Below are 24,001 nucleotides of genomic sequence, written 5' to 3' on the forward strand. Positions count from 1 at the left end.
CGTGAGTACAGTACAAATGCAAAATCAGGTCTACAAATGCCAACCTATTGCCCAGAAAACATTTCATAGTTGTTGTGCACAAGATTGATGCTATATTAGCCCATGTAACAAGTCATTGCATTTCAAACTTATTGTATGTGAAGTGCTCAGACATTTCTGAAAGATATAATGATGTACCATATAAAAGAGAATCATTCTTCCAAATATGTCAAAAATTAAGCATACAAAAGTACCTGGTGTAGTAAAGCAAAGCCTCCTTGTGGTCACCAGCTCGGAAAGCTTCATTTCCCTTGTCCTTCTCTCGATCAGCTAGAATCATCTTTTCTTGGTCAGTCATACCTGAGAAAAAAAACATTACACCCAAATCTTTTTCAGCATGAAGTTAGCTCAGGTATAATCTCCATTAAATGACTGGCAATGCCAACACATTAATAAGGTTGAGATCATATCCTTCAGTTAATTATGCCATGATTTTTGAATAATGCTTTTATGATGGAATTGTTACAGCACAGAATTGCCAAAGGAACTTTGCAATGGAAAAATTGTCAACACTTGCCTTCACAATGTTAACACTTTCCTCTAGGTGGTTCTGCATTACCTTCTCCCTCCCATCTTGCAGCTACAAACCTGTGTGCAAAGTCTTTTTTCCCTATTCACAGCTCCAGGTTCTGTACTGCCTCTCTATACCTCTTTGACAATGAGGGGCAAAGATAATCAACACAAAACTACATAGACTGGCACAAAAGTACATGATTTCTCTGGCTGAACCATTATTACCTGTTATGTCAATTTCCTTCCCTATTCCAGAAATGCCATCATTGACGATAGTTTTGGAATTGATTTTTTGCTTCCCTTCATCAATTTTGGCACACTCTTTTTCCACATCGAATCTGGGATCAAAATTTACAGCATTATAAATTTTCACTTAACTTTGGCATAATCACATTAACCCTTCAGAAAACAGAACAGTCTATGAACCATTTAAAATACTGTTCAAGAATTGCTACTCATTCTAATATATTTGGTTCATCATGTTACTTTGCCAGATTTCAAAATGCACAATGTTGTGAAATTATTTAGTGTTACAAATGCAAAGTTTTATAAAATTGTTGTGTTTGGGGACTGTCTGTTTAATTTAGGATAAAATGGAGGAATGGAGGGGGTCATGTGATCTGTTCTGAATTCTATTGAAAGCAAGCCTGGGTAGCTTGGATGTTAAAGATCAAAGGAGGCCCCCACCCCCCGCCCCCAGTTATTTTACTGTGAAGAAGGGGCAAAGTGCTCATGCCTGTAAACAACGACCAAAACCTTAGCGCTAACGGTGAGCTGGATTTTTGCAGTTAGAACAACTCCAGAACCATTTAAAAATGGCAGGCGGGACCTGATCCTGGGATTCCCTACCCTCATTCTGAGCACGGGGCAAGGGTACGAGTAGCAAGCCCGCACCCTGCACTTCCGACCTGGCCGGCTCCATTGTGGGAGTATGCATTTCCTTACTCCCCATAATTTTCATAGAGTCAAGCCAACTTCTTAAGGAATTGTGGCAAGAGACAGGGAATTGTAATTTTACTAAGAGGTTTCAAACATTTCTAAACCTGCTTGGCTAAGAGCCCAGGCTCATAAAAGGATTATCTCAGTGGGGGATGTTTTGACAATTGGAGAGGACTGTTGACTTTGCTTGACTGACATCTTTAAGTGGTTATAATAAGTTGTTCTTTCTGTGGTCTTTTTTGTCAATGTCTCGATGTTTATTTGTACAAGATAAAGGTGTGAAGTGTTTGAAACCTCTGCTACAAAAATTACAACTGCCTTGTCTAATTCATTCTTTTAGAGTATTATGGAAAAGCTGTTTTTCTCCCCCTAAAGATTTGTAATTTTTTTTTCTTCTGAGCAGTTCCACACATGCCATTATTACTATATGACTCATTGGTTATGTCTGTAATGTATACTGGGTGAATAGGCATGGAAGAGCCATGAGTTGCTATTGAGTTGGCACAGGGCTATGGATGTTGGGTGGAGAGGCATGAGTACACATGAGTTGGCATGGAAGTATAAAGGGTCCTGGGGAGCGGATGGAGGTGTGGTGGGGATGAGGGTTAGAGGGCAACAGTCTTTAATACAAATAAGATGAAGTCTCAGAGAACCGAGGCAAGCTTTCTAACCAGCCCGCTTCAGCACTTGGCAGCCTCCATGGCCGCCTCTGATCATGCCCAACTTCAACCCGCACCCACACCATCCAGAGCGAAGATCGTGCCATTCAGGGGCCTCTCTACCAAGGCAGGTCTGGCGAGTTGGGAAATTTTCCAACCCAAGCAACCTGCCTCAATAGTGAGGTTTCGGACCTTAATCTCCAAAGTCCCAGCAAGGTGATAGGAACGTCAGGTTTTGTAAATAGTTATACTTTAAACTGTCTATTTAGTTTCAAGATAGAATGAAGCTGGGAGTTTAAAGGATAGTGAATCAGCATTTCTATTTGGATACAAGGATTTTGTGATTCACATTATCCTGGAAGCTGGCTTTGAGAGAGGGAGATTGCATAGAAGGCCATTATAGGATTGGCTTGCAGGGTGTTTTCTTAAAATATCACTGAACTTCAAAGACAATATCAGTTTGCAAGGATCAGGGGGAGAGAGACAGAGAGAGCGAGAGCGCAGAGAGATAGAGATAGCAAGTCTCTATGGTTCACCACGCAAGAATGCGGATTAAAGAGACTAGGTTCGTGAACTGAAACTGGAAGATTCACCTAGCTATAACTAGAGGAAAGAATCTCCAAATTGTTCCTCATTGTGAAAGTCAGCTCAGGGAGTATAAGTAACCTTGATGAGAAAGGAAAAGGAAAAAGAAAGCAAGCTTTCAGGAACTAAGAATCACATTGCACTGGTTCCGGGAGAACAGATTGTCCACTTAAGGAGCAGAATAAACTATAACCACAGTGGGAGATTTTTGGTTGTTTTAAACGTTGAATGCAGGATCTCTTCTGTAGTTTAGAGTATAAGTTGCCTACTGAAACTATGTTTAGTCAAAGTTGTTTTTAGTTTGTGTTACAGTAAAAGCCTTAAAACTTGAAATCTTGTTCAATTCCCTTAAGTTAGTCACTGGGAATTCAAATTTCTTTTTAAAAGTTATTGTTGTGTGGGGATTCTAACATTCTAACGTCTGGTGCAGACAGGTTGGACAATTTCAAAGTTATTGCCATCACACAAATAAATGTTCCTTGAAATCAAAATGTATATATTTTTTTACAAGTTCCTTAGAATATGTTCAACGATATTTGTTGCCAATGTCAATCTTCGTTAAGGCTAGTTATCAAACCAATGTCCTTAATTAACATACTTATCCCATTCTTTGTAATCTCTGGGGATAACTCTTTTCTTTTCTGTTGATTTTGTTTCACCAAAGCCATTCTGTGAAATAAACAATACAGCTGTCAAATATATATTAAAAAAAACTACTTTCATTAAAGTCCAGCTAAACCATATATAGATGCTTGGGATCTGGTAACTGAAGGCACTTACTAATGCTGGAATATGCGCTAGCAGCCTCTTGAATGGAACATGGGTGGGGAGTAGAGGTTGGAGTTTTTCTCTTTCTCCCTTGTCCAGTAGACAAATGCAGTACCTGAGTCCAAACTGAGATCAACTAACATGAGTGTTTAGGATTGAGCCTGGGACCTTCCTAATTTCTAGGCCTCTATACCAGGTTTCAAAGTGTATTTACCCATTTAAGAGAAGCTTCACGGAAGCTTTAAGAGAAGGGGAAAATTTCAGTTTCAAAACTGTGTTTATGCTCGAATCATTTTTCTGTTTTTTGCCATCTGTCATCTTCATAGTTCTACATCTATAAGTGGTTCACTTACTTAGTTAAACCTGGTATATTTCCTTATTTCAACTGAATTCTGACTTGGTATTTTATTGTGTTCTTATGCTGGATATGGAATTTTCCTCCGTCAAACTGAATGCAAAACTCCCCACATAGTCTCTCCATGCACAAACTGGATGCATCCAACTTAAGAACTACTTTTGTTTGCTTGTTTATATCTGGAATATATTTCTGATATATATTTTCCTTCTGACTAACACAAAGCATGAACTTATTCTGAACGTGATTTTGCAAAATTTTTAACCAACTGAGTTTCTGGTTGAATCAAACCACACTAAATTTTCAATTTTAACATATCAATTGAAAATATTATATATATATATATATATATATATATATATATATATAGAGTGGATTCCAGCAATACATCAAGTTATTTTATATTGGTTGTACAAGTTCTAATCAAGCACTTTATAAAACAGTATATTAGTAAGAAATGTATACTTGTTTTGCTCATCCTTGCTTTGGCAGGGTGCAAGGTTGCCTTTGTGTCAAATTTTGTTTGACAATAGCTCCTGTGAAGCACCATGGGACATTTTTCTAAAATGTTAAGAGAACTGTGTAAAAGCAAGTTGCTGTTGTTTAGCATAATAAATAACAATTTTCACAATGTTGTGCATCTCTATAAAGTTATGTTGATATCTTCCTTAGATCTTTTGTGTAACAAGCTGTTCTCTTTGCGAATAACAGGAAACAGATGACTTGCTTCCAGGCATTAAGAAATTTTCTTCTCCCTTATTGCCTATGGGACAGGAAAATGTCTTTTATGTCCACATTTGATTGTACATACATACAATCTTAATGTATGAACAATGAGTAAGAGAAACCAGACATAAATAAATTTGTGGATTATAGAGTGACATTTATATTAGGTGCAACAAAAAAATCCAGTGAACAGTCATTTTGAGGAAAAATTGGAGCGAAGAAGAGGTATAAGAAAGAAAGTGAAAAACTTCCATTTTTACCTGATGGGAAAGAACTGAAGCATTAACCCCACGAATAGGTGCACGGTTTTCTGAATTCAAACATCTAACATCTATTTTGCTATATTTTGCTTCATTTTCCTTTTGCTTCATTTCATCTGTCCAACTCTAGCCAAAAAAGGGATAAGAAAAAAAAGTGAATCTTGCATCAATCTACAATGGGAAAAACTACAGAAAAGTTTTGTTCTTAAAAAGTGATAACTGCAAAATGTTTGAAGATGAAATGTGATTAAATACTTTAGTTTCATTCAGGTGTTTATATTCACATCACATACTGATACATATCCTGAGAAAAACAACTTCTAATTAAGTAAAATATAACTTAATCAGACTAGATAATTTAATGTTCAAATAAGCAACATTATTTGCTGATATTCTGACTTTTAAGATACTAATTCTTATTTTTTTTTAATATTAATAATAAATTAAAGCTATTACCAACTTTCACCCACTGAATTCTATTATTTTCCAGTTCCTTTCTGGAGTTTCCCTCTACTATACAGTTTAGTTAGGCAAGATAATGGACTGGAACCTTTCTCTAAAAGCTCTGCCAATTCTGCTCTATAGTTAGCCAAGCAGCTTGGGATGACACCCTCTCCAATTTTGCTTCCTTCTTTCAGGGAAGCATCTAGCTTCTTCATGATTACAAGACAGGTAGTGAGCTCACTGTATGGAGAATCATGCTGTAAACACATTATTTTGTTGCATAGTGTGTTGATGTTCCAATGCTATGAGCCACACCATTCTACCTTATTATAGTTTGAGTACAATACCGAAACAAAATTCACAACAGACAAACAATATCACACTAACAAACATATCCAGAAGCAGATAACTATAACTCCAGGGAAATTTTAATTATAATGCTACTGGGAAACTCACAGAAACATTACAGCAAGAAGAGAAGAACACCCAGGGCATTTTAGACATTAATAGCAGTAAACAAATCACAAAAAATGTTAGATGAACTGAAGATATTGGAGTTCTACAGTTATGCAAAAGCAAAATACTACAGATGCTGGAAATCTAAAATAAAAACAGAAAATAATGGAAATACTCAGCAGGTCTGGCTGCATCTGCGGAGAGAGAAATAGAATGAATGGCTGGGATTTTTAAATCGGTTGGAGCTAAGCAGGTGTGCAATTTAGCACCACTGGCCTCTGCGCCGGTTCCCTGCCATAATCCCAAACCCAAGCAATTTTCAACAAGGGCAGCTCAGGGTCAGATTGGCCGACTGCAGGAAGCATTGGGCAGTCAATTTTTGGTAATTACGGGCCTATCACAATTGGAATTTAGTCAGCAACACAAGCAACCCATGTTGGCCTGGATCCTAGCTGCTGCCACTGGCAGTCCCGTAGAGGGGTTGCCCCTCCAGGATCATGGCCAAGGCTGTTTGAAAAATACAAATAAACTCATCTTCATTTCTCCCTCTTTCCATGTGCACATCAGCAGCTCCCACCACAGCCAGTGTGGCTGCCAGTCACTGAGTGCTGGAAGGCCAATGGGAGGAAGAAACAGATTGGACAGTGAGTGCACTCCATGACATTAATTGGCCGCTGGCCCTTTAAAAATCCAGGTGGGCATGTATGGAACACGTCATGTGGGGTTAGGACCTGGAACTGAACCAGTGGCCGGTTTCCTGACTCAGAATTGAAAATCCCGGCCAATGCTTCAGGTCAATGATGAAAGCGTTAGCTCTGCTTCTCTCTCCACAGATGCTGCAAAACCTGTTGAGCATTTCCAGGATTCTGTCATTTTTCCAGATTGACTACTTAATTGATCAGGTAAGCTTCTTAAGCACACCAAACAATGGTGGATGTTTTCTGTTTTCAGAAATAAGAATGGTAATCTTTCTGTCAGCTTTGGCTCAGTTGGTAGCACTCTCATCTCTAGGTCAGAACGTTGTGGATTCCAGTCCCACCAGAGGGACATGAACACAAAATCTAGGCTGACAATCTGGACCAGTATTCATAGGATGACAAAAATTTCAAGTCAAAACCAGGACACATTGAAAAGCCTTGGGAAAGTGGGGCTCCATGATCTTGGGCGACTAATGGTAGTCTGGGGGAGGGGAGGTTATGTGATAACATCTCCTGGAATATGTCCAGCTAGAGTTGGCAACCCAAACGACACCCAATTACTGAAGACAGCAATTTTGAACCAGACTTTTGTTTCAATGATACTTCCTCCAATGTCCTTCAACAATCATTCCACTCAGCCCAATTTTTCCAGATATGATTACCACCAGCAAGGCACACCTAGGCGACCCAGTTCCTTAAAACATCAAGAGCCCCGTTTATTCTGTCCCCTTTCTTTCAGACAGAATTCAGACTCTCCCCAGCATCCTGCTTGGTTGGTAACACGAAACAGTCCACCTGCTTTCCACAGCTGTGGCTTCTTTGTCTCTGCAGCTGTCCTTTTTCTATGAGATACTGTGAAAAGGTGTTAAAACTGGCACCCAACACTTCATTGGGTTTCTGTTTGAGTTTCTCTCCCAGTGGCAACCGGATCATATAGACATGTCTGAGTGGAGGTATTTATCCGGAATTCTCTATTTTACTTTGAGTTAAAGGTACATTTCAAAACATAACAATTTTGTAAAGTTCAGCATTCATGACAATTTTGCTGGATGAGATTTTTCAATCGGATTTTATTAACATTACCATAAAAAATACTGACAGGCCAGTTAGAATATAGTGCTCATATTTGGGGATCTTACTTCAGAAAGAATGTCAAAGCTACAGAGGGTTGCAGATTAGATTCACTATGAAAGTACCAATTATGAGGGGTTTTAGTTATAAGGAGAAATGAGAGAGCCAAGAGCTCTACATATTAGAGCCAAGATTTTTTAAAGGAGACTGATGAAGCTAGTCAAAATTATGAGGTATTCTGATAAGGTATATAGGGAAGAACTATTACCACAGGTTGATGGTTTGTAAATGGAGGGTATAAATTTAAGATCTTCACCAAATAACAAAGGATAATTATCCTTTCAGACATGGAATGTACGACCAGAAACAACGGTGGAGGTAGATCCATGACAGCTTTTAAAATAGAAGTAGATAAAGAAATAGAAATAGTTTAAAAGGTGGGGGAACAAGACGAAGTGGATAGTTCTTTCAGGCAGCAGGCAATGTTGTGATGAACTGAATGGCCTCTTTTAGCGCTGTAAAATTTTATGATTCCATGGGGAGAATTTTAAACCTCACAACAAGCAGGTGGAGGACAGGGAGTGGTGGGTGGTGGGGTGGTTAAAAGTAAAAGAAATTGCGTAACAAGTTCCCAGCCTGTTTGTGTCCTTCACTCTATTCAGCAGGACCTCTGCATTCCCAGGATTTCCAAGTATCCCCCTGTAGCTATGTTCCTCTGCTTATTCCCTGCTTCCCATAAATATTGGAGACCACAATTCTAAATCTAGTCAACTTTCATGTCATTTAAATCAGGCTTGAAGTTAATTCAGCTTCAGAGTGGGAAATTGTAGGAAATTAAACAGAGCAGCGAACTTGTAGAAACTGATTCAATGGGCAAAATTTTTAGCTCAGCAGGCGGGTGCGCACCCGATTCGCTCGAGCATAAAATGACACGCGTTGATGTCGAGTGAACGTCCCAATGTCAATGCGCAGTTGCACGATATTTCACTCAGCGAGCGCCACTAGAGTCAACAACGCACCCACCAACAATTAAAAGGCCTGTTAAGGCCATTAAAAAAATAATTGACTGACATTTTTCACTGCCCGTCCAACCTTACGGTTGGCGGGCAGGCAAAAAGTCAAGCGGCCTTTGCACTTTTTAGGAAACCTCTCCATGGGCAGGATGAGGTTTCCTAAAGCAAATAAAAATAAGATTAAAAATTTTACAATTTAATTAATAACAACATGTCCCTGCTCATGTGACAGTCACATGAGGGGACAGGTTTTATTACATTATTCATTTCTTTATTATTTATTTTGAAAATGCTTAATCTCCAAGGCAGCTCTGTGCCTCAGAGATTAAGCAGCGCATGCTCACATGCATGCGCGAAGGTTGCGTTTGCCCCACTTGCTCTCCTCTCCCTGCCCACACAGGCAGCGCTGAGCACTGCTGCTCACGTTTCACACTGGGTGGGCCTTAATTGGCCAACCAGCATGAAATTGCCTTCCGGCCTCGATCGCAGTCGGCTTCCCAACCACCCCCGCCCTACAAGGGCTAGATTCTGCCCAATGATACAGCCCATTTCTGATTTTAAAAGGCTGATTTATACAGCATTATGACCAAAGAATCAACCTGTGTGTACAATAATCCACTGAGTTTTGAGATCAGAAACAAAATTTAGACAACAGATGAAGTTTAAAAAATACCGCGATGCACCTGTTAAGATATGTTGTATTGATAATCATACCCAAATTAATTAATTGGTTCATTCTGACCATTGTGGCTCCAATGATCAGAAACGTTAATGGAATGTTAGCCTTTATAACTAGTGAGCTAGAATATAAGGGAAGTTTTTTTACAGCTGTACAAATCCCTGGTTAGACCACATGTGGAGTACTATATACAGTTCCCTGCACTGCCCATTAGAAAGGATACTCCAGCTTTGGGCAGCACTAGAGATTCATCAGAATGTTACCAGGGTTCTTTGGGTTAGATTATGAGAAACGATTACATAAACAAGATTTGTATTCCCTGGAATCCACAAGGTTAAGGGGTGAGTTGATTAAGGTTGTTGGATTTTCAAAGAAATGGACAGGATAGGTAGAGAGAAACTTTCTCCAATGATAGGGGAGTTTAGAATGAGCCATAACATTAAAACCAAAGCCAGGCCATGTAAGAAGGAAGTTGGGAAATATTTCTTCACGCCAAGGGTGTAAAACTGTGTAACACTCTCCCACAAAAAAAAACAGTAGTTGGTAGTTCAATTAATAATTTTAAATCTGAGAACAATAGGATTTTGATAGTCAAGAGTATAGAGGGCCGAGGGCTGAAATTAGGATACAAATAAAACAATATCTTATTGAATGGCAAACAGGCTTGAACAGCTCAAATACCTACTCTTGTTCCTATATTGTATTTAAAGAAAGTTTTTGATGAGAGACAACTAAATGAAATAATTAATACAGTTCGCACTGTGTTGGTGCTTTGCAGAGTTTCATGCTCACCTGATTAAAGTTCGTGTAGACACAGAACTGCTCTGTTTAAAATTCTAGTGTGCATTGTGTTGTAAAATGTTTAAAAGGCCCCAAGATAGTTAGAGGGACTGAGTATTTTGTCCCTGGTGAAACTTGTGCTCTTAGGCAGCTCCCTGCTTTCCAACACACTTCAGCAACTTGGGAGTTCTGATGAAGAGTCATAAGGACTCGAAACGTTAACTCTGTCTTCCTCTCCACAGATGCTGTCAGACCTGCTGAGTTTTTCCAGCAATTTTTGTTTCAGATTTCCAGCATCCGCAGTATTTTGCTTTTATATCAGCAACTTGGGAGCTTGTTTCAAAAAAATCTTGAAATCATTCTCAGTAATATTTGTTCATAAAAGCTATGTTGAGGTGATTAGTAGCACTGTTTTATTCCATCAATTACCAAGACTATATCTTTTGTCTTTTCCACCACAGTTGTCTCATAATCCTCTGTAATTCTCCTTATTTACGGGAGCATGGCAATCAGTTTCCACCTATCTCCAGGGCTATGGCCAGTATGATTTCTTGGTTAACTTGTGGTGCATGATTGGAACCACTGCCCTGCAATCCTTTCCCCCCTCTAGCCCTATCAGGGAGGTTCTTAATCCCTTCAACAAAAATGTTAAAAAGTTTGGCAATTCGCGAAACAGATTAACCAACATCAAAATTCAGTCAGTTTTGCTCAAGGGTCCAACAAACCTACCCTTTGGCAACTATGTTTCTTCAAGTCCTAATAAATAATTACAAAATGACATAAACTGATAGTAGATATGACATTGCTAAATATATTTTGCTCATCGTGGGTGCCAATTCATATAAATTCAATATAGTACATCAGAAACTAAAGTATGATCATCTCAAATAACACTAATAATCAATTGTTATTTTGTACCAACACAGGATATTTTCAGTATTCAGTAAGTTCACAGTAAACCATAAGTTTAAATAGTTATACCTGCATTTTAAGAAATTGTTTACTACTGAAATATCTTAATTTTGTCTTCCATGTAAAAAAAGTAATATGCACAGGTATAAATTGGTGTCATGATAGTTTACACCACAAGATCATTCCAAACATTTTAAAATGTAGGGGGTAAAGGAACATGTTCCACAGTACAGGATATCACTAATGTTGAAAAGAATAGAGTAGACGGTAAGTAAATCAGCAGTGATTAGACAAAATCAAGCCTGTAGATTCTAAGGGTTGGAGGGTAATAAAGAATTCCACATTTCTGAGGTCCAAGGGATTGCACTAAACACAAGTTTTAAACAAGGAGAGAATTTGGTTCTTTTGAAAGCAACCACACTGACCAACTGACTTCTATTGCCAGCAAAGCAAAAACAGTAAACAATTTTTGCTAAATTCTAGTGAGTATTTTAGTTACACAACCAAGCTCTATGATATATTCATTTGCTACTCATTTAAAGACAGTGTATACCTTCATATCACCAGTAATTTCTTGCCATTCTTCTTTGGTGAAGCTAGCAGCAGTTGCTGGTGGGTTGTTTGTTTGAAGGATTCGATTTTTAGGATCCAGCTTTTCAATCTTCTTCTCACAAAATGATATAAGATCAGGATAAAATCCCTCCTCGCCTGACCTTGAATGTTATACACAAAAGTAGCAGTAATAGTGATGTCCTGAACAGAAACCGACTGCTACAAAATCATGTTAGTACATGAGACAAAGACAAAAAAATTCAATTGGTTGTCTATAGAATATAAAAAATAGTTCAGTGACATGGTCTTATAATTGCTAAGTAATTCAACACTATTTCCTAACAAATTCTATAACCTTATACAATCAAAGTTTCTTGATATGTAATAAAAGTAAAGAAAATAAGATTACTTTATTCATGCAAGTGTAAATAAAACAAAGTTGTAAATTATTGTGCAAATTGCAGAGGTACCATTATAGAACAGATGTAACTAAACAGGATTTTGTTACACTACATCCCTCAAAAACAGGAACCTGACTGGACTACTGAATTGCATTTTCTCTCAATGTACTTTGCACAGCATGGCATCAAGTTAATGCCAAATGATTCATAAAAGTAAAATCCTTTAAAAACCAAAATTAAAATCTTTCTTTCTACCCATGTTTGTCTACAAACTCCCATCATTCCAGCATTCAAGTCTTAAATATTCATAACTTTCTCAAAATGATATTTATTATACAAGTACTACCTACAATAATAAATAATTGACCTGAAGGTTTTGAGTGCAATGTGCTTTCATGGCTGAAAGTGAAGAATGCTTTCTACTAATTGTACTTGAAAATTAAAGAGTCACTGGTACTCATAACCTAGTTTGGAGTGACCATTTTTCTTCTTAAAGAAAACAGTATTTTGTATTTAGAGTCATAGAGTCAGAGAGGTAAACAGCACAGAAAAAGGCCCTTCGGCCCATCGAGTCTGTGCCGGTCAAACAAGTACCTAACTAATCTAATCCCATTTCCCAGCACTAGGCCCATAGCCTTGTATGCCATGGCATCGCAAGTTCACATCCAAATGCTTCTTAAATGTTGAGGGTATCTGCCTCTACCACCCTTTCAGGCAGTGAGTTCCAGATTCCCACACCCTCTAGGTGAAAAAATTCTTCCTCACATCCCTTCTAAACCTCCTGCCGCTTATCTTAAATCTATGCCCCCTGGTTATTGATCCTTCCACCAAAGGGGAAAAGTTCCTTTTTGTCCACCCTATCTATGCCCCTCATAATTTTATACACCTCAATCATGCCCCCTCTCAATCTCCTTTCCTTAAGGGAAAATAACCCCGGTCTATCCAATCTCTCCTCACAACTAAAACTCTCCAGCCCAGGCAGCATCCTGGTAAATCTCCTCTGCACTCTCTCTGGTGCAATCACATCCTTCCTATAATGTGCATTCCAGAACTGCACACAATACTCTAGCTGTGGCCTAACCAGCGTTTTACACAGTTCCAGCATAAGCTCCCTGCTCTTATATTCTATGCCTCAGCTAATAAAGGCAAGTATCCCATATGCCTTCTTAACCACCTGATCTACCTGTCCCGCTGCCTTAAGGGACCAGTGGACATGCACACCAAGGTCCCTCTGATCCTTGGTACTTCCCAGGGTCCTACCATTCATCATGTATTCCCATGCCTTGTTTGTCCTGCCCAAGTGCATCACCTCACACCTATCCAGATTAAATCCCATTTGCCACTGATTAGCCCATCTGACCAGCCCGCCTATATCCTCCTGTAATCTAAGGCTATCCTCCTCACTATTTACCACCCCACCAATTTTCGTGTCATCCACGAACTTACTGATCAACCCTCCTACATTCAAGTCTAAATCGTTTATATGTACCACAAACAGCAAGGGACACAACACCTATCCCTGTGGAACCCCACTGGACGCAGGCATCCAGTCACAAAAGCACCCCTCAACCATCACCCTTTGCTTCCTGTCACTCAGCCAATTCTGAATCCAATTTGCCAAATTACCTTGGATCCATGGAGTCTTACCTTCATTATCAGTCTCCCATGCGGGACCTTACCAAAAGTCTTGCAGAAGTCCAAGTAGACTACGTCAAGTGCATTGCCCTCACACCTGGTCACCTCTTCAAAAAATTCAATCAAAATTGGTCAGACATGACCTCCCCTTAACAAAACCATGCTGATTGTCCTTGATTAATCCCTGTCTCTCCAAGTGTAGATTAATTGTGTCCCTCAGAATTGCTTCCAACAGTTTCCCTACCACTGAGGTTACGCTGACTGGCCTGTAGTTCCCTTATTTATCCCTTCTTGAATAATGGTACCACATTGGCTGTCATCCAGTCCTCTGGCACCTCTCCTGCGGCCAGGGAGGTATCGAAAATTGCCAGCGCCACTGCTATCTCTTCCCTTGCTTCCCTCAACAGCCTGGGCTACGTTTCATCCAGGCCGGGAGATTTATTTACTTTTAAACCTGCCAGACCATTTAGAACCTCCTCCCTTTCTATGCTAATTTCTTTAATTATATGACAGTCCTTCTGCCTGATTTCCATACCCACGCAATCCCTCTCACTTGTGAACACTGACACAAAGTATTCATTTAAAACCCTACCTACATCTCCCGGCTCCACACACAACTTAGCACTATGGTCCTTAATGGGCCCTACTCTTTCCCTAGTTATCCTCTTACTCTTAAATGTACTTGTAAAATAACTTTGGATTTTCCTTTATTTTATGTCAATGCTTTTTCATGCCCCCTTTTTGCTCTCCTAATTTCCTTTTTACGTTCCCCCCTACACATTCTATACCCCCCATTGCGCTTCCACTGTTTGAGCCCTCGGTATCTGCCATAAGCCTCCCTTTTTCTCTTTATCCAATCCTGTATATCCCTCGACATCCAGGGTTCCCTGGATTTGTTGGTCCCACCCTTTGTCTTTACTGGAATATTTTGGCCCTATGCTCTCCCTATTTCCTTCTTGAATGAGTCCCATTGCTCTGACGCAGATTTACCTAAAGGTAGCTGCTCCCAGTCCACTCTGGCCAAATCATATCTGATCTTATTAAAATCAGCCTTCCCCCAATTTAGAACTCTGATTTCTGGCCCATTCTTGTCCTTTTCCATAACAACCTTGAATCTAACGGAGTTATGATCACTATCTGCAAAATGCTCCCCCACTGATAACTCTACCACTGGCCCGGCTTCATTCCCTAAAATTAAGTCCAGGACAGCCCCCCTCTCTTGTAGGACCTTCTAAGTACTGGCTTAGAAAGTTCTCCTGGATGCATTTTAAGAATTCTGCTCCCTCTAAACCTATCACACTATGACTAACCCAGTTAATGTTGGGGAAGTTGAAATCCCCCACTATTACTACCCTATTATTTTTACACCTCTCTGAAATTTGCCTACATATCTGCTCTTCTATTTCTCTCTGACTGTTTGGGGGCCTATAGTACACTCCCAGTAATGTGATTGCTCTTTTTTTGTTTTTAAGTTCTACCCATATGGCTTCATTTGAGGAGCCTTCTAAGATGTCATCCCTCCTTACTGCTGTAATTGATTCCTTAATCAATATTGCAATACCCTCTCCTCTTTTACCTCCTTCCCTGTCTCGCCTGAAGACCCTGTATCCTGGAATATTGAGCTGCCAATCCTCCCCCTCTCTCAACCATGTCTCTGTGACAGCAATGACATCATACTTCCATGTCTTAATTTGGGCCCTCAACTCATCTGCCTTATTCGTCAGACTCCTTGCGTTTTTCTATGCCTTCCAGACTCACTTTCTCTCTCCCCTAATTTTGGCTGTGCATCTCCCCCTGCTGAATTCCTCTCAGGATCCCATCCCCCTACCAAGTTAGTTTAAACCCTCTCCAACAGCAAACCTCCCCGTAAGGATGTTGGTCCCATTCTGGTTTAGGTGTAACCCATCTGCCTTGTACAGGTCCCACCACACCCAGAAACTGTCCCAATGTCCCAGAAACCTAAAGCCCTCCCTCCTGCACCATTTCTCCAGCCACGCATTCATCTGGACTAACCTCCTATTTCTATCCTCACTAGCGCATGGCACTGGACCGGAAGTAATCCAGAGATTACTACCTTTGAGGTCCTGCTTTTTAATTTACTTCCTAGCTCCCTAAATTCTGCAAGCAGGACCTCATCCCTCTTCCTACCTATGTCGTTGGTACCAATATGTGCCACGATCTCTGTCTGTTTGCCCTCTACCTATAGAATGCCCTGCAGCCATTCAGTGACATCTTTGACCCTAGCACCAGGGAGACAACATACCATCCTGGAGTCGCGTCTACAGCCACCGAAACGCCTGTCTGTTCTCCTTACTATCGAGTCTCCCACTGCTATTGCTCTTCCCCTCTTTTTCCTCCCCCACCATGCAGCTGAGCCACTCACACTGCCACGAGCATGGCTGCACTCCCCAGAGGGACCGTACACCTCTTACCATTTTCCAACACAAAAACGGTTCTCAAACGAGATGCACCCTGGGGATTTCCTGACTACCTGCCTGACACCTTTCTTCTGACTGATGGTCACCCATTCCCTCTCTGTCTGCACGTCCGTAAGCTGTGGAGTGGCCACGTCTAAAAACATGCTATCCACGAAACTCTCAGCCTCACGGATGCACTTCAGTGCCTCCAGCTGCTGCTCAAGCTCCGAAACTCGGAGCTCAAGTAGCTGCAGCTGGTGGTACTTCCTGCACACATGGTCGGTCAGAGTGCAAGGAGCGTCTAGGACTTCCCAAATGCTGCAGGCGGTACAAAACACAGGACTGAGCTGCACTGCCATGCCTCTAGTTGAAAAAAAATCCCTTACTTTAAGTTAAATACAGTAAAAACAAGTTAAATTATTTATGTACTTTAAATAAAAACTAGAACCCTTACCTTTCCTTAGCTTAATCTATTTTAAACTGGAGAAAAAAACTGGAGAAGTGATTGATAACAAATGCCATAGGTTCATTGGTTTACAGTTGAAGATGCACCAGACAATAGATGAAAACATTCAATATTTTCAATACACAAAACTTTGATTAAACTTAGTATCATATTGCACTGTGCATTAGATTTTTTTTTATAATTTCAAGTGAAGCCATGAAAGCTTAGAAGTTTCATATTGTAGTAACCTCAGTTAACTTACTAAACGCTACAACCATATTTCTGCAATACCATATGCCATTCTTTAGAAAAAGACTCTTTGATTTATGTATAAAATACTTGACTAAATTTGCTTCACAATATCCACCTTGATAAATTTACAGGAAATCTTTCCAGATTGGAAGTGCCAATTAATATGTAACTGACAAAATTGTATATCATGTCACAGAAGTGAAATATTCATAATGTGTATGTACCTTAGCACAATCAAAATTTTTTCCAGATACGTCACATCGGTGCATTTCTCCACAAAGCTATAGTCCAGATGTTCAATTGGAAGATTGTATGTCTTGGTGTTCCCCTGGCTCATCAAAGAATAAGCAGGTGCTGTGCTCATGGCTGGAAAGAATACCAGAAAGTCACTTATTCATCTTTTGTTGCCCTACGAGCATCAAATTTGCTGCTTTTATTTTTGTGCGATTCACTTAAGTTTATAACATGAGTATATCTGAGGTCATAAAAAAGTGAACAGATGGCCTGATGAAACTCAATGAGGGGGGAAACTTATTTATAATATTTTAGCTAATCACCCAAGTTGAATCTGAGATTCATTTTTTAAATGCTAAACCTAAAGAACAGGGCACCCAAACTTTTTTCCTTGTGAAGCACTCAGCAGCTTAAGTGTTCAATATAAAAGCTATACGTTAATAATGATGAGAAACTGCTTTGGACGATCACAGGTTTTGTATCCTTCTCATATCCTTTTGAAGCTTTTGGATTCCCATTTCATGCTGCAGTTATCCCTACTTCCCCTTCAATTTTATACTATTCTCAGTAATGTTCCGAATTATTCCTCTCTCAAATACTTCCTACCTTCAACTGGTGCTGTCCCTACAAATGTTCCTACAATGCTGCCACATGCTATAGTTAAGAATTCATAATATTGTGAGAATTGCTGCCATAGTGTGCAATCATGTTCAATCAATTGGTAGAGTAGTAGATGAGATAGGAATCGGCAGTGGTACTAAGGCAACAGTCCGGAGCCAATAGGAATCAGCAGTGGTACTAAGGAAACAGTCAGGAGCCAATAGGAATCAGCAGTGGTACTAAGGAAACAGTCAGGAGCCAAGAGGAATCTGCAATGGTACTAAGGAAAACAGTCAGGAGCCAGGGGAATGGGGAGAGTTCATTCTGGAAATTCATTGAGAATAGGGAACAGCTAACAGTTTCATATACATGGGCTGGATAGCTGAACATTATAGGCTAGATCTGGATTACAGGCTGTTTTGAACATCCCAGCTAAAGAATGAAAAGGGTCTATGGTCATCTAACTTGCATAATCGGAAAGAATCACAACCATAATATATTCCTTGAGACCTTTTCAAATACTTTGAAACCCTCAAATTTAAAGTACTGATTGTGAAAACTTTTTCAAATAAAAAAAAATACTAAATATTTTGTACAGTATTATTATAATACTCTTAGTTTAACAAGAATCACCAACCTTTATCCAAAGACTGCAAGACTTTACAAACTTTTAGTTTTTGGTAAAATTATTACTGATAGAGTAAAATAAAACATTTTCAAGCCATGAACCATACAACAATAAAAGTAAAATAAATTATTATAATCACTCCCATAAAATATGCCTGAAATGAAGCTACTGTTCCCACCCTTGATCTAAAGACACCACCCCAGTCCTGGCAGGAATGCTACTTCGATTTTTTTTTTAATCACTTTTTAATTTGTCAGATTAGTAGTAGAGTTCCAATATAATCAAAAATTACACCACTCTTTTAAAACTAGGATGTGCAAGTGCACGAGAGAGAGGGAGACTTAATGAGCATGAGGGAGATAACATTTTGACATTTGTGCAGGTCAAAACACAGTTCTTGAAGATCTGCAGAGTCAAGTCTATCAGCTGTAGGAAAACGGTTTGGAAGTAAGAGACATAGAATAGGAATAAAGAAACATTCTCGACTGGTAGGAAGTGACAAGTAATACTCCCAGGGATCTGGACTGGGGTCTCAGTTTTTCATTATATATAAATGACTTGTATGAAGGAATAGAGAGCTGTATACTAAGTTTGCAGGTAACACAAAATTAGAAGGCATAGGAAGTTCTGTGGATGAAAGGTGGAATTTACAAAGGGATATACACTAAGTGACTGGGCAAAATTTCGGTAGATGGAATTCAATGCAGGGAAGTTTGAGGTCATCCACTTTAGATCTAAGAAAAGACAAACAAAATAAACCTTAATATTTTCTCAACATTGAGTGAACAGAGATTTAGTGGCCCAGGTACAAAGTCACCAAAAGCTAGTATAAAGGTACAAAAGTTGATCAAAAAGGCTAATGGAATCTTGGTCTTTATCTCAAAAGGGTTGGAATGCAAAAGTGAGGAAACGATGCTTTAGTTGCAACAGCCTTTGGTCTGACCCAGTCTCGAGTATAGCGTTCGGTTTTGGGTACCAAACCTTAGGAAAGAAATGTTGAGCTTGAAGGGGTACATCACAGATTTACCAGAATGAGATCAGTCTTAAAAGGTTAAATTAGGAGAGCAGATTGCATGAACTTGATTTGTAATACCTGGAGTTTGGAAGGTTGAAGGATGATCGAACCAATGTGTTTAAAATAGTTTCCTTATGTCTATCCTATCTCCTCTGGTGGGGGAATCCAGAACACAAAGACATATCATAAAATTAGAGCTATGCCATTTAGGAGTAAAATCAAGAAGCACGTTTTCACCAAACAAAATCTAGAACACTTTCTCAAAAAATACTGAGAGTGTTGTGTCACTCCAGTCCTGTTGAATTAGGATAGCAAGGGTCATGGAACAACATTAGTAAATGGTGTTGTGGTACTAAATAGCAGAACAGAATCAATGGGATGAATAGCCTACTTCTGTTCCTATAGAGGTCTGTATGAATAACTCATTAAGTGCATCAAGATGGCTGCAATTGGAGTATTCTGGTGTAGGCATTATTTCCATTCTTAAAACTCTCAAAGGCTCACTTAGGATTACTAAAACACCTGCTTGGCTCGAGTGTCCTGGAATTGACTATTTGTTTCTAGGGAGTTGCAGCTGACAACCCAGGAGAAAAGTCTGTAGTATGGACAGTTTGTGCATGGGCACAATTCAGAGACTGTTGCTGTTCATACTCCTGCTGTCACACTTCCTAAAAATTTACATCTGTATTGCTCTGAACGAGGTTCTCCCTGATCTGTAAATAGAATACTTTTTGTGATTCTTGGCCCTAATAGTGGATGTTGTGCTGCCTGCTTATCTCCATGATTGTGACAAGCAGCTCAGCACCGAATACACTGCTGACTGGTTGCATGATCAGCAGGGCGCCAATTAAAGCTAGACTGCACTTCTTAAAACTAACTTGCTTCTCTTAAAGGGAAGGTGAAATCTTGGTGTAGCAGGTATTAGAAGTGGTTTTGCATGAGTTGGAGATAAGGGAGATGCTTGACAAATGACACAACGGATAAGAGAATGTACACCAAGGTTCTCTGATGCAACATTGGAGGCTTTTTTTGCAGCAGTACACAGGAGACAGGCAGCGGGACATGATAGTATGGAGGGCAATGCCAGGAGTGTAGCCTGAAAGAAGTTTAATGGCCTCACACAAATAGTCATGGCCAGTGAAAACATCTTCACATAGCCAATCCTACCAACTACACCTTTAGACTCATATGCTACTCCATTCACCAAACCCCTTCATTCATCTACCAGCAAATTCTATCAATAAGATACCTCTGATCCAAAGCCTCACCCCATCCTCATACACTTAGCACTGTTGCAAGCCCCACACATACATCTCACAGCTTGCACACTGCCAGCTATTTGATCACAAAAGCCACATCACAGCACTCTCACTGATACAATTCCCTCTTTCATGCATGACAAGGTGGCACACAATAGGGCACAGCAGCATCTAGACGCCAGCTCAAAGATAGCAGGAACAGCTGACTAGCACAGGATGAAAGCATCTAGACTGCTGCTAGGATAATGGGAATTGACCAACTTGATTGCCTGTGTGCAGTCACACATCAACTGTACATTCAGGGAGTAGGTTCCAGTACATGTTCCCATCGAGATGTGGGGCCTGCAAAACCATGTGTATGCAATTGATGGTTCCTTGCACCATGGGGAAGCTGGCTACCCTGGCAAAGCCATGTACCCACTCCTCGCACTGCTTAGAAGACAACAAAATCCTTACTCCTTGCACGGAGTGTGTCAGTAACTTTCCAGATAAAGGGATGCATGACAAACTAAGAAATCTTAGTTGTGTCACTGGAAGGATCTGCTGGAACAAAAGGATAACCATGGACATCTTGACAACCATTGGCAGCATTGTCCTTGCCCTGTTCTGTACCTGCAGCCTGGTTTGAGAAGGTGACAGTTCTGTAACCACACATTCAGCTGCACGTATTTAAGAGAAGGCAGTAACAGGACCTATGAAATTCAAAATGCCAGATCGGCGTCACCAACTGATGTCATGACCTGCGCATTCAGCATACTTCTGTTGCACGCATGGGACATGTGGATAATGTGGATTATCACTCTTCAAAACATGGTGATTGGAGCAGACCACACTGGAAGCTATCAGGGGCTGACTCCCCATTGCCAGCAGTGCTACAGGGCCGAATTGAGCAACCTTTATCTCAGGTGTTAGACCCAAGTATTTACTCTCATGTAAACAACCATGGATGTAATTTTCAGTATCCTGCCAAATCTCATCCTGCAACTTGTTCACAACACATTTTAGGCAAAAAAATTAAAATTGTTGTTTGGAAAACCTGGTGACTCCAAAATCATGTTTTTGTTACATAATGCTCTGATTAAGCAACAGCTGAGACGTATATGTTTTGCTACAGTATTAAAGAGTGCAAGCTGATCACTCGTGATATTGCACATAGGAAATCAAGGTCAAGTGTAGTCTTCAGGTGATGCAGGGTTAGAAGCCAGGAGATAATTGGATCAGGGTAATCAGATGTAATTTAGTCCTCATTTTAAAATCATACACTCAGTCCTTATTTTCAAATAACGAGTTTATTATTTATAGTTAAACAGCAAAACAAAGTAGTTTGGGAAGTAGAAAGAGAATGTTGGACACAGCATAGAAGTTTCTCTGCAATTGCTAAGGGTCCATCTACTGCAAAAATGCACTGCTACTGCACCAGCACTAATAGCAGTGTAATTATGGTGTAACAAGTTTACCCATGGCAGTTTTCATCATAGATGTGGAGACTAGGAGTTTATAACACAAAAAGTTAGCACAGATGTGTGACTAAAAGAATCAAGTTATTTTTTAAAAAGTGCTCCCTGTTGTCATATTTTTGTAATTAACGCTTTTAATAGATTATAGTTGGAGAGGGAGGGCGGAGTAATCAAGTTACTTATATTCAAAATGAGGGGCTGAATTGCACACAATGGTCTGGATTTTGTGGTCAGTGGTGAAGCAATAGCACCAGCCATTCGTTACATTTGTCCACTGAATTTCTAAGGCCTTTTGCAGTGATTAGAAATCTATTTCAGCAGTGGTCTGGAACAATGTAAACAGAGCAAGCAACTATGCATCCCCTTAGCCAATCAGATTCTGAAGCAGGATGTGTCAGTTAAGATTATTCAATTCAAAGCCAAATCATTGCAACAGAGAGAGAGAAGGAAAGATGATGTTGAGAGAGAGAGATAGAGAGCGATAAGAGACAAAGTTAAAACAACCATTGCCTTTTATTTTCTTAAATCTACAACAATAATTACAACCTGAAGGAATGACATTCCACTTATAAACGTTAATTTTCAATGCCAGGGAGAGGTTGTTTGACTGTAATTAATACTTATCACACCATTAAAATGTTATTTGAATTGGAATGGACAAGCACTAACTTTTTCTTCTGCATTTAGAAATAACTATCATACAAGTACAGTAACTTCATGTATATTTTTCAATGCAGAGTCTCTTGGTGAGTGAAGTTTCTGTGGGAGCTTCTAATTTCTGCTTTTAATTGTGCATCTGCTGTTATCATAAATTGCTGCCTGATTTACCCTGTAACAATGGTGAACGCTGTTAACCTCAGGTTATTCACTGCAAAATCTGAAACATTGCCTAAACTTTTTTGCTTCTATTTCTTTCTTTAACATGCTCCTTAAAGCCTGTCTCTTTGACCAAGCTTTTGATCATCAGTCCTAATATCTCCTTATCTGGCTAGGTGACAAATTTTGTTCAATAACACTCCTGCGAAGCACCTTGGGACGTTTCACTGCATTATAGGCGTTATATAAATGCGAGCTGCTGTTGTGACTGTAGGATGACACAAACAACTAAACTGAGCGGGCAAATTGGTGGCTGCTGCAGTTCAGTTTACAGTATTGAGAAGCTTTATGGAGTGGGGAAAAAAAGGTGAAAGAAAACAGTTCCACAGAGCAGAAGATCTAGGGGTGCAGATACATAGATCAAAGAGTGTGGGTGAGGAGCATAAAAATTAAATTTAGACCCTGGGAATATATTTCAAGGCAGAAAATAAAACATTGCAAGGATAAGGAATTAGATTGTACCCCAGTTTGAGACCTGGCACTGATAGAGGGGCTGAAAGGCCTCCTTCCACCTAAGTCTTGGATGTTACAGACAGGGAAGTTATTGCTGCGCTGCCATTTTACAAACGTTTTTAATTTGGGAAAACTGCACTTCACTCGACTTCTTTGGTGCACAAAACGCGACTGACACACTTTCATAGGTAGTTACCGACGGTATTCCTGCGTTCGTTCACCGCGCGAAGAAGGGAGGCGACGGGTTTTAAATGAAGGGGAAAAAATAGCTTTTCTCTGCGCGACGCGTTTCCATGGCAACGGGCCTAGCAGAGGCGGGTCAAACGGGACAACAATCATTCACTGTTTAATTGAAAGCGCCACCTTCTCCTCGCATTCGGGCACGCCGGTTTAAGGGGTAGGCGAGTGCCGGTTTGTACCTGCTTGTTGTTCTCACAGCCCCAGCTCCAACACCGAATTCAGGAGCAGCCTCCCTCTCCACCCAGCAATCCAAACACCGGAAACAGATAGAACCTCAGCACGTCATTCGGCGGGAGATTTGAAACTCCCATCCAAACATTCCATCGAGGGATTAATAGCTTGGTGATAGCTCTTCCCCTCCCCCTCCAGCAGAGGTGTCAGCTGTGGCTCAGTTCATAGCACCCTCGCCTTTGAATCTGTGGGTTCATGTCCCACTCCTGGAAAACCAAGAACTGTGATTGTACTCGAAAGAAGTTGCAATCTGTGACTGTTGGTAACTCAAAAGAGTTTCCCCCTCCAGCAGGAATTTCCTCCTGACGGGCCTTCGGCCCCTGGCACAAACTCTGCTCCCTCTCGCCACCGACTCCGTCCCTCTCCCTGGCCACCGCCTGAGACTGAACCGGACCCGTCCACAACGTCG

The 24,001-nt window shown here is 40.2% G+C and overlaps 1 protein-coding gene across 5 annotated transcripts in view; it reads right to left on the reverse strand.

Moving 5' to 3' along the window:
• The window catches only part of LOC144679535 (sperm-associated antigen 1-like), a 503,898-nt gene extending 480,263 nt beyond the window's left edge, over nt 1-23,635 (reverse strand). For all 5 annotated transcript variants that reach the window (XR_013576361.1, XR_013576360.1, XR_013576363.1 and 2 more), the window contains exons 1-7: nt 23,541-23,635; nt 16,824-16,965; nt 11,451-11,610; nt 4,845-4,970; nt 3,334-3,404; nt 778-890; nt 234-339 (exon numbers count right to left, since the gene is read on the reverse strand). Coding sequence is in view for 1 of the 5 variants with exons in the window: in XM_078540025.1 (XP_078396151.1) it covers nt 234-339; nt 778-890; nt 3,334-3,404; nt 4,845-4,970; nt 11,451-11,610; nt 16,824-16,963 (716 nt within the window). In the remaining 4 variants the exon portion in view is untranslated. The remainder of the gene's footprint in view (nt 1-233; nt 340-777; nt 891-3,333; nt 3,405-4,844; nt 4,971-11,450; nt 11,611-16,823; nt 16,966-23,540) is intronic.
• Nucleotides 23,636-24,001: the final 366 nt, after the last annotated feature.

This window comes from Cetorhinus maximus, chromosome 4, assembly GCF_964194155.1.
Source record: "Cetorhinus maximus chromosome 4, sCetMax3.hap1.1, whole genome shotgun sequence".
Taxonomy (NCBI): Eukaryota; Metazoa; Chordata; class Chondrichthyes; order Lamniformes; family Cetorhinidae; genus Cetorhinus; species Cetorhinus maximus.